The following is a 10,949-nucleotide window of genomic DNA, read 5'->3' on the forward strand; positions in this document are numbered from 1 at the left end:
CTGGATCAAATGCCCATGTCACCTCAAGAATACCCTGCTCATTGCACCAGTTCAAATGTAAGGCCCCAAAAACGTTGCTCAGTGAGACACTTTAAAAGGACTTCAACTTGTTCACAAACTCTGATGTAGAAAAGCAGGAGAATTACGGACAAGATGTTCTCAAAAGAGGTCGGAACAACACAAAAGTCTTCCCTGGCAACTTTTGAAAATGAGAGAACTTTGGCAAAACATTTAGAGCAGGATTCAATCAACATAAAGCATTCCATCAAGCATTAACTTAGCGTATTCAACTTAACAAATTCCAAGCCTGTTAGATTTTAAGTTACTGAAAAATCTGCGAGAATGAAATTGGAAGAACAAAGAGGAAGAGAGAATGAGAGAAAATCAATAGAAAAGAACCAACACATCTGCCATTCCTGGTTCCAATGGTGTTCAGCTAATAGAATTCCAAGAGGAGGTAGGGCAAAGACATGTGGTTGCCACATAGCCTGAGTTAAAATCCCTTTGGCTTTCCTGGGGCCTTCCCCCACATGGGGCTGCCACTCACGTGGCCATTTAGGAGCTGGGTTAGGGGTTCCAGACACAGGGGTGGAGCATTGCCTCCGCTGTGCCAGGGATCAGCGGTCACTGCTGGGCTGGGAGACAGGCCTGGGAGTGTAGGGTGTGCAGAGCAGAGCATCACCTCTCCAGAGTGAGGCTTGATCTGCCCCTTTCCCCACATAAGCACCTGAAATGTTTGGAGCCAGCAATCTCTAGCCTCTCACAACAAGGTTTCTGGGCTCCTGTGCTTCTTGGCTCTCAAGACTCCAAAGACTTGGGGCTGGATATTAAGAAATCTGCACTTTTATTGCTTCCAAAAGAGGCAGCATGAGGGTTTCTTTTTCTTTCTAAGACCTTCCCTTCTTTCTATGTCCTCAGCCTGAGATAGTCCTTGTAACGCCTCTCCTCTCTCCCCTTCTGCACGGCAATGGAGGGGGACAACGGAAAAACCAATCTATGAGAGGCCAGAAATGTTAGAAATGTTGCAATGTAGCAAGGAAAAAAACAAAAGCAGCACTATGCAACATTAAAAATAAAATTGTACAAAAGAGGTAATGAGGTAAGCGACAAAGGTGAAGTGTCACATGGGGCCCCCGGAACAAGGAGAAGATGATGAGGGCTTACAGAATGATTCTGATGGTAGATGGGCACTGCTGGTGCTGCCTGGAGCAGCTGTGGGCCTGCAGTGGCAGTTTCCTGCTCCCTCTCTGCAGCACTGGTGGTGGCAGGGGCGATGGTGATGGGTGTCTCTCCCTGCAGAGCTCTGTTTGGCACTGCCGCTACCATCAGTCCGCCACGCTGGGCGTGTGCGTGGGAATCGGATCTGCCGCTCCACTGCCTCTTCCTACCACCCTGCTGGGCTCCACTGGGCTTGGCTGGACTCCCTTTTGGCTTGGCTGAACTCACTTGGTATCAGTGTCAGCACTCTGGACTGCACTGTTCTGCTGGAGCGGAAAAACAGTCCCACGTGCCACCCTGGCCCTGATGGTTTCAGTTGTGTGTCAGAGCTGTCACTTCCGTGCCACTCATCTCAACCCCGTGGCCTAAAAACTACTGTGGAAGGACAGAACTGGCAGGGAAATGGTGGTGGTGCTTTGGTGCCAAGGCCTCTCTGCTAGAGGGAGCCAGAAAGAAGGATCCCCCTTGCATTTGTGGTCATGGCATTTCCCTGCTGAAATCACACCCATGGCTGTGATGTAAAATGAATAAACAGTGCTGAAAGATCCATGACCTGGTCTCTGTAGCTAGGAGAAACCTCTAAATGTAATTGAAGTAGTGCTTTTCCTTGTTTGCTGCTTTCCTGAACTGAGCAAGGTCCAACTGGAAGAAGCCTTCTGGGTTTTGCTCAGAAGCATTAGTGGCCAAAGAGCACTGATGTGGTTCCTCACATCCCGCTCCCTTCTCAGTGCTCAATTTCTCCGGGTGGGCTGTAGGGGATTAGTGTGTTCTTGGAGTTACTCTTAGATGCCTTGAGCAGTAGCTTATGGACTAGGAGGGCTTTTTGTCTTGCTTTGTAGCAGAGGAGAGCTTTGCAGGCTTTTTTTGGCCTGAGCTGTAGGGAAGATCTGGTTCTCTGCACTCTGTGAGTTCACAAACCAGCCCAGGGTGGCTGCTGTTGTGATGTCAGGGGCCGCATCCCAGCGTTGCCAAGGCAAAGTTGCTGTGCCCAGGCCCGGCAGGGCTCAGTGAGCAGAGCAGCTCTGTGGCACGCTCACTGCAGGCGGAACCTGCTGATCGCCGAGGTCTCTGCCAGCAGGACTCGCAGGATTTTTGGTTTTTCCTCAAGGCGTTGTCTGGTGCAGACTTGGGCAGCGCTGCTCAGGCCATGGAGAGAGTGTGTGCTGCAGTTTGCACGGCTTTCTCCGTGGCCTATTCTGGGTACTTTTTCACCCAGCTGGCACGTAAGTGGACGGTTTTGTGCAGTGTGGCATATGGACACCAAAATGCCACCAAGAGGCCTTGAGTTGGGTAAAGCTGCTGTCAGCAGCTGCAGCTAAGAAGGGGGTGTCTCTAGCCAGAGGGGCCTGGGCAGCATTTGTAATGTAGCCTGCAGGGGCTCCGCTCCTCCCGTGCCATAGCCTGTGCCCATGGGGTCTGGAATCTCCTCTGTTTGCTGGCTCAAGCCAGACAACTTCCAAGATAGGAGGACTGGGAGAGCTTGGCAGGAGTCCTTGGAAAAGCTGTGCACTGCTCTCCAGCACTGAGGGAAAGTCCCTCAGTTCAAGTCTTCTTGTCTGCATTCCCTCATCCCAGCATGTGCCTGTGGAACTTGACACTTCCTGAGTGCTAAAAGAGCCATTCCTTCTGGGATGAAATCACAGGATCAGCTTGGAAAAGGCCTCTGAGATGGACATTTCAGAGCAGTTCTTGTATGCTCCTGAACCCAGGAGCTGTTCCTGCACTGTGTCACCACAGAACTGCCACCATGGCTAAAGGGGACTTGGGGGAAGCTTTTTTGGGGAAGGGTTTTCAGTAAGCTCATGGCAATTGCTGCATGCAATCTCTTCAGAAAACTAAAGTCCAGGGAAGAGAGGAGCTGTAGCTCCTGCTGGGTGGGGTGGGGCAGAAGCTGGAATGCCTGTTGCAGAACCACTGGAACTTTCTCAGTCTCGAGTTTCTATGGGTTGAGAGGCCAAAGAGGACAAAGGGTAGACACGAGGCAGTAGTTTGTGCTGTTGCCTTGCTGTGTGACACAAGGGTTGTTGCTGGAGTGATGGAGTGAAAGCAGAATGCTCTGTCTTTGGTTGCTGACTATTTGGTGGGCTTGCCCAGCACAGGCAGTTTCCTTACAGCATCTGCTTCTTTTTGCCTTTTGTCTTGCAGGTCACATCACCCGTGCCTGGAGAGAATCCGCTCCTTGGGTGAGTGGGAAAGGAACCTTTGACGTTGGTAGCATTTGACAATTGTGGAGCAAGCTGTGAGCTGGGCCTGGTGCAGTCCAGTGCCAGCCTGGTTGGATGAATGAAAGAACAGTCCAGGCTCTTTGCAGCAGCAGCAGAAGCAGCAGCAGCAGCTGCAGGAGGAGTTGGATCCAAGGCTGTTTCTCCAGTTCCTTTTCAGAGCTTTTAAGCAGCTGAAAGTTGGGTTGCTTGGTGCTTGAAGCCATGATGGAAGTTCTCCTGTACAAGAGAGTGCAGTCCCATCTAACTGGCCCATTTGACTTGAGTTTGAACAATTAGAATGCCATTTCTCTGCAGATGATTTCTCCTTAGTGCATCTGGCTCTAGAGCTGAATAGAGAGGTTACCTGTCCCTGACACCGCTGTCTATCTGCAGAGCCCAAAACAGACCTCTGAGCCTCCTCTGGATGCATGTCTTCCTGAAGAAGAGGCCAAATGGGAGGAAGATTCCCACCAAAGTGCACCTGCTGCCACTGCAGGGCCTGAGCATCCAGCATCAGTAAGTGGCAGCTCTGGCTAGTCCTGTGGCTGGAGCAAAGCAGAGCTGCAAGTTTCTGAGCAGACAGCACCTGCCCTGCCTGGCTGAAGATGCTGAGGACTGGAATCTTTCCAGCTCTCCCAGAGCAATTCCCCCAGCCTGTGAGGCCGGGAGAGGGGTGTGGAACTTGGACGTTTAGGCATCACTTCCCTACTGTTCTGACAGGGGCTGGGAATTTGTCTCAGCAAGAGACAAGAGGTAGCAATAGGATGTCTTTGGATGCTCCTGGGGTACAAGTGAGGCCCTCTGTGCCCAGGGGCTGTGCAGGCTCCTTGTCCCCAGTGAAGAGAGCAGTGCAAAGGTGCAGTTTACAGCCTTGCAGGATATGAGGAGACACTGTCCCCAGGAGGGACCTGGCCCTCCCCACAGAACAGCCAAAGTCAGGAGCTAAAGGAACAGCTGAGATGAAGTGGGGCCTGTAGCTGAAGAGACGTAAGGCTCTGAATGACAGGTTCTTTCCTGACCCTCCTGCTGCTGTCTGTGCACAGAGCAAAAGGGCAGCGCCAGCACCTGCTCCGGCTGCCTCTGCACCCGAGGAAGAGGCTGAAGAGGAGGAAGGTGCCAATGAACCTGCTGCTGCTGTCAGCCCACAGCCTGAGCAGCCCGCATCAGTAAGTGCCTGTTTGGGTTAGCAGTGTCTTTGGTGACATTTTGTCCCTCATGTAAAAGCAGGGTTTGGGGTCATGGCCGTGAGCTGGAGAAGTGGGCTGCAAAAGCAGAGAGGTGAAGAGCCCTGGATGTGGCCAGCAGCATCTTCCTCAGGGCTTGCATTTGAAATGAGATCGGAGGGGCATCTCTGCCAGGGACATTTGTGACCCAAATTAATTTCTTGTCCCAGAGCTCCAGCTCCTCTGTCGTGGCACCTGCACAAGCTGCAGCTGAAGAAGCCTCCAGTGCCCAAGCTGGAAACTCAAGCAGGAGCAGCTCGTGCACCTGGAGCACGACTAGTTCCTCTGGCAGCAGGGAGCTGCTGGGAGAGAGAACAGAGGACAAGTGCCTGGCCATGCTGAGTACGTCCTTTGTGACCCTTGTGTGCCGCAGCAGTGCCTGGTGTGTGTGTGCATGTGTCAGCAAGAGCTGTCCCAGCTCCTGTTCCTCCTCAGCTGAGTGCCAGCTCCTGAGGCCTCCCCACAGGAGCTGTTGCTGTGCTCTGAGGTGGGGAGGGATCTCTGGGCTGCTGCTCCTGCCTCGGAGGGCAGCTGGGCCTGGTTTGGCCTTGCCTGAGCTTCCCTCTAGGCAAAAGGCAGAGCAGAGATTGTTTCTGGCTGAGCAGGAGGCTGTGACCGAGCAAATGAGGAGGCCTCCAGGAGCTCCTGTGGGGCCCAGCTCCTGTGGGGCACGGCCAAGGTCATCTTCAGAGCTCAGCCTGTCCTAAAAGCTGAGGGACCTCATTCCTAAGGCCCATCACAGTAGGGTAGAACATCAGCTGCTGCTCTTGAGCGGCAGAAGGGCGTTGTTTAGGCAAAGTCCTGCTTCAAGCTGGAGATCTTAGCTCTGCTGGAGGCACTTTGCAATATTCTTCCTGTTCTGGAAACGGCAGCTGTTGATAAAAATGGATTCCAGAAGCCAAGATGCCTTGCATGTTTGCAAGGATTAAATCTTTTGTTGAATGTCCCAGAGTGTTCATTGCCCGAACAGAAAGGTTGTGTTTGTCCTGCTGCCCTTAATGTCTGTAGGCAACAATCACTTCTCTTGCTTACACTTTTCTGTGCCCTGTCTCTTCTGGCTGTTTCTTGATGTGCTTAGATTTTAGTTTAGACTTCTAGTTTTGGACAGGCCATCTGTGCTGCAGGGCTGCTTGTCCTGCTGCTGTTGTTTTTTAGGTGGTGGTGGTGTGGTGGTGCTGTTGTTTTCTGAGGGAGTGAGTTGAAAGGGCGCAGTGTCCCAGAGAGTGGGGCTGCCTTTCTGATCTGCTGCAGGGTGGGATCTCTTTTGAAGGGAGCATCTTTCCTTGGGATTTTTACAGAGATGCTGGTGAGCGAGGGAGATCCTGAGGCTAAATACACAGAACTGGAAACAATTGGCAGAGGGTGAGTGCAGCCACAGTTCCTTCCATATACTGTTTGTCCCTGGACTTTTTTCCTCTTGGACTGCGGAAGTTCTGCACTTGCAGGGACTAAAGGACTTCTTCTTTCTCTGCGGCCGTTTTGTTTCTAGGGGTTTTGGCACGGTGTGCATGGCAGTGGAGACTGCCACAGGAGAAGAGGTAAGCGTCAAGCAGCGCCACAGTTTCTGCAGAACTGTTTTAGGACAGCATTTGATCTGTCATGTCTGGAAGAGTTTGCTTTGTTGCTGTGAAATGGAGAATGCCAGTGGAATGATCAAGCCCCCTAGAGGTTGTCCAGCAGTTTTGCTCCATGTTTTCTGGCAGAAATTGACTTTCTGCTTGCAAGAGGTGTGTGAATGAAAATGGGGATGATCAAGTAAAGCCATGGGGGAAGTCTATGGGAACGGTGAGTGTTGTTAGAGCTTTGACGTGGACAGCATAGACCATGTTTCTGCCAGGTTTCCAAGGCAAAGGCTATCTGGCTTTTTGTCCTGGGAGGTGCCCAAGCAAGCGGTCTGATGTCCAGCCACAAGGCAGCTTGGCCCAGCCCAGCTCTGTCACCCCATCATCACTGTCTCCGTGTTCCCCTGGTGGTTCTGTGCCACCAACTTTGGTTCATGTTTTCCATGTTGTTTTAGGTGGCCATAAAGAAAATTAGTCTCCTGGAAGAGAGCAACAGCGAGGTGTGCCTGAATGAAATCCAGATCATGCGTGGCAATAAGAATGCCAATCTTGTGACCTTTGTAGACAGGTGAGTGGTTCTGCTGTTCTGCCATGAAAGGTCATTCACATCCTGCAAGCCAGAAGTTCAACCACTCCTTTGGTGGCTGGCAGAGGATGGAGCTGTTAATTCCTGCTGCTGGGCTGATCTACAGCGTCCTGGGAGGAGATTGCATTGGGGCTGCATTCATCTTTGCTGGCATACCTAGTTTGAAGTGTGCTTTCAAAGACTGGCCTTGGCCCTGTCTCACTGAGCCAACAGCCTCAAAGTTCCTGTCCTCTCTCCACATGGTTTCATTTGTTTTGGCATTTGATTTTTTCCCACGGGTCTCCAGTGCTGACAAAGCGCTGTAGATTGTATTTCCCTTGGCGTGTTGCATTGGTGTGGATACCAAGCAGCCTTTAGACTGCACAGAGTTCAAGCCCTGTAGAGCATTGTGAATGACTGTTCCTCCTGTCTTCCTCTGAGAGAGACACAGGAGCAAGAATCCATCAGGTCATGTAAGTGCACACCTTCATCTCCAGGCTGTTGTTTCCTCCTTTCAGCTACCTGGTGGACGAGGAACTGTGGCTGGTGATGGAATACATGGATGGAGGTTCTTTATACGATGTCATTAGGGAGACTCATATGGCAGAAGGAGAGATAGCAGCTGTCTCTCGGGAGGTAAGGGATGGCGCTTGTGCTTCCCATGGCTTGGTCGGGACGGCCCTTCCAAATGGGTGATAAGGAGTACAGAGATTTCCCCTTCCGAGGTTCCTTTCTGCATTTCTCTTACGCCTGGCAGTAGCAGGAGCAGATGAAGTGCCTGCCAATGTGCCTGCCCTTCTTCTAGTGTGTTTGTGTTTGCCTCTCTAAAGCCTTGCCTGGAGCCTGTGTGTGCTGCATTCCTTCCCCACAAGAGCAAAGTGGCTGGTGGCACCATGTTGAGCAAGTGGCAAAGACAAAGAGATCCTCACAGGACTCTCACAGAGCTCAGCCTCAAAGGAGAGCCTTGCACCCCAAGTGGTGCTTGCAAAAGCAGACACTGTTGTCTGGCTGCAGAGAGTACAGGCGCTGCAGCAGTGCACCTTGAGTCTGTGTTTGCAGGGCACTGGCCAGAGCAACAATTGGCCTTTCCCTTTCAAAAGCAAACAGCCACGCCCTTAGAAAAGCTCTGCTGTCCTGGTGTTGGAGCAGCCAGCTCTGCTGCCTTTGCCAGCAGCCTGGCCTGCCCTGGCTCACCAACCCCCAGGAAGTCAGTCTTGCAGGTGTGCCACTGCCCTGCTTGTGGGACGAAATCCACTCAGGCTCGTGTTTCTCTTTCCTCTCTCAGTGCCTGCAAGGCCTGGATTTCCTTCACTCCAAGCAAGTGATCCACCGAGACATCAAAAGCCACAACATTCTCCTGGGCTTGGACGGCTCTGTCAAGTTGGGTGGGTGTTGCTGGCCAGGCTCAGCCGTGGCGGGCTGCGGTGTGGGGCTGCCTTTGGGTGCTGCCGCTTCCCTGGTGCCTGTGGCAGTGCAGGCTGCCCTGCTGCGAGCGCAGAGCACAGCCACAAGGTGCAGGGAGCTGCAGCTGGGCAGAAGGGGTCAGGAGTGCCTTTGGCTTGTGTGTGTCCCTTCCCCAGCAAGGCAGCAGCAGTCTAATAGCTTCAGGGGACTAAAAGCCACTGCCTGAAGTCGGGGGCTTTTGCAAAGTGGCCAATTGCGTATTTCCTCAGCTGCAGGCTCGAGGAATAGCAGCATGCCCCTTGTACAGCTGGATTCCACACTGCCTTCTTAGACATTGTTTCAGTGGGGAATTCTTTTCTTTGCTTTCCTTTTTCACGCTGGCTTGATCTGAGTGTTTTTTCTCCTCAGCTGATTTTGGCCTTGCTGCTCAGCTCGCCGCTGAGCAGAGCAAACGGAGTTCAGCTGTTGGGACTACTCACTGGATGGCCCCAGAAATTTTCACAAAGAAGCCCTACGGCCCCAAAGTGGACATCTGGTCCTTTGGAATTGTGGGGATCGAGATGGTGGAAGGAGCACCTCCTTACCTGATGAACAGCTCTAGCACGGTACGCTGCAACTCCCCTCAGATGCTCCTGTCACTCTGACTAAATCTACTCCCATTCTGCTGCCTGGGAAGCTTGCTAACACCTGACAATGATAGGTGCCAGGCTGCATAGTCTCTTATGCTTCTTGCCCAGATTATCCCCTTGGCATTTCATCATGAATAGCACAAGAAAATCACTATGCCTTTTCCTTGATGGAAGCTTTGCCTAAGAGAGCAGTGAGCAGCTTTACCTAAGGGAGCAGTGAGCTGCATTTTATGGGTGGAATCCTTGGAAATAGTAAAGTTAGATTAAAGTCTGTCTTCCACCTCGCCTGTAGAGCTGGTGTCAGTGCTGAGAGAAGCAAAGTGTGCTGCTGCTGATGGAGTTGCTCCTAATTCCATCAGCCAATGAAATCAGGGATCAAGGCAAGAGCCTTTGCATGTTGGACTGGCTACGGCTGCCTCTGGCTTTGGGTTCTTTTAGTAGGGGTAGGAAAGGTATCTCCCTCCCTCTGGCAGGGAGTAAAGAGCCACTGGGGAGTGGAGCTTGTCCAGTGGGGTCTGTGTGAGCAGTTTGGGGTGTGGAGGAGACAGGTGGAGCGTGGCATTTCCTTCTTCTCCAGGTTCAGCAGCTGATAATCACCGGGGGCACCCCGAAGCTGCAGAAGCCCAGGCAACAGTCGGCTTGGCTGCGAGACTTTCTGCGCTGCTGCCTGGAGACGGACGAGGACAGGCGCTGGTCTGCCCAGGAACTTCTGCAGGTAAAAGGCAAAGCGGCTGCCGGGTGCGCCGGCCGCCCGCTGCCAGGGGCTCCTCGTCTGCTCAAGTCCAAGGCGGCAGATGGGCCCTGCTCCTGAGAATCTCCAGTCTGGGAGCTTTTCAAAGGAAAACAGAGGAGAATCCTGGCCTGGCATGGGTTGGAAGGAGCCTTTCCAGGTCGCCTAGACCAAATCTCTTTCAGCTGAAGCCATCTGGGTTAATGGATTTGTGGGATTGGGAGCCATGTTTGGCTCATGTAGCATGGTCCTGGATGTGGAGACAGAGGTGCACAGAATGCCCTCCTTTGTGTATTTTTCTGCTTGCCAGAGAAAGCCAGTTTCAGCCTGTGAGGTCAGTAGATATTAATTTCTTCTTTTTCTCTTTGGGCAGCATCCTTTTGTAACCTCAGCCAAGCCGACCTCCAGCCTGACGCCTCTGATCATGGCAACGCAGCAGTTTATGGCCGACAGGAGATACTAGCCCTGCAGGAGGCCATTGGTGTTTTTTGTAGTTTCTAGTTTCTAGCTGATAGCTCATAGTTTCTAGTTTGTTTAGATTGATAGTGTAAATAAATACGATTATACATAAAACCTTTACTGTGCTGGAAGTCTCCCTTTGTTCTCACCCTGTGAATTAGCTCTAAATTTGCTTCTGAATGGTCAGGTGTTTCCTAAATGTGGGAAAAGCCATATATGGGGTTTGTGGCATGGTCTGGAAGTGGGCAAAGGTCTTCTGACCTTGGTGCCTCCAGGCCAAAACCTCTAGTGGAGAGACAGGCTGGCAGCAGTGACTAGAGGAGCAGAGTGGGACAAAATGGTGCAGAGGAGTGGTGGCAGTGCAGGGCATGCTGCTGTGGCTGTGGTTGTGTTGCAGCTCTTGGGAAAGGTTGGGAGTGTCTGTGCTGCTGTGGGCAGAGGGGGAGGGAGCCGGGCTTCTCCACAGGCTCGGGCACAGGTGAGCGTCCAGTGGGAAGGCAAGTTCTGCCACGGGAACTAAGGCCAACATGTGGGAGTGAAGACTTGTGTAGTTTGGATATGCGTGAGCCACTGTGGAGGCCTGTGGGCCTGCTGGAGGACTTCTTGGGGCTATGCCCTGAAAGAATGTCCCCTAGACTTTAACCTTTCCCTTATCATGTCCCCTAGATTTTAGCCTTTAACGTTTCCCATGGACTCCGGTTTTTCATTTCAATGTACATTGTTACATTGTTAGTGATATATAGTGATCATATAGTGATTATTGAAAATCATTTACTGTGCGATGTTTGGTGGCAATTGGTGGTATATTTGATGGTCATTTCAGTTTAAATTTTAGTTGCACAATATTTCGCAGACTTTATTTCCCAGTTTTCGTTTTCACTGCCGCGTGTCCCTGAACCCACTATCCCTGAGAAAGACAGGACTGGAGATGCAACCTGCTCAAGAGCACAGGCCA

The 10,949-nt window shown here is 51.9% G+C and overlaps 1 protein-coding gene across 1 annotated transcript; it reads left to right on the plus strand.

Annotated features, from left to right (window-relative positions):
• The first annotated feature begins 1,124 nt into the window (after positions 1–1,124).
• Positions 1,125–9,998, plus strand: LOC140681804 (serine/threonine-protein kinase PAK 3-like). The gene is made up of 9 exons (XM_072922295.1): positions 1,125–1,179; positions 3,364–3,401; positions 6,091–6,183; positions 6,663–6,775; positions 7,291–7,408; positions 8,058–8,157; positions 8,585–8,781; positions 9,383–9,520; positions 9,909–9,998. Exons 1-9 carry the CDS (start codon positions 1,125–1,127, stop codon positions 9,996–9,998), a joined length of 942 nt encoding a protein of 313 aa, XP_072778396.1.
• The last annotated feature ends 951 nt before the right edge of the window (positions 9,999–10,949 follow it).

This window comes from Taeniopygia guttata, chromosome Z (genome assembly GCF_048771995.1).
Source record: "Taeniopygia guttata chromosome Z, bTaeGut7.mat, whole genome shotgun sequence".
Taxonomy (NCBI): domain Eukaryota; kingdom Metazoa; phylum Chordata; class Aves; order Passeriformes; family Estrildidae; genus Taeniopygia; species Taeniopygia guttata.

What these genes read in the sequence shown, in the direction of transcription:
- LOC140681804 (XM_072922295.1), top strand. Translation starts at nt 1,125, where the DNA reads ATGGGGCCCCCGGAACAAGGAGAAGATGATGAGGGCTTACAGAATGAT. An exon ending in CTTACAGAATGATTCTGATG is followed by an intron (nt 1,180 to 3,363) that starts GTAGATGGGCAC and finishes TTTGTCTTGCAG; the next exon opens with GTCACATCACCCGTGCCTGG. An exon ending in CTTGTGACCTTTGTAGACAG is followed by an intron (nt 6,776 to 7,290) that starts GTGAGTGGTTCT and finishes TCCTCCTTTCAG; the next exon opens with CTACCTGGTGGACGAGGAAC.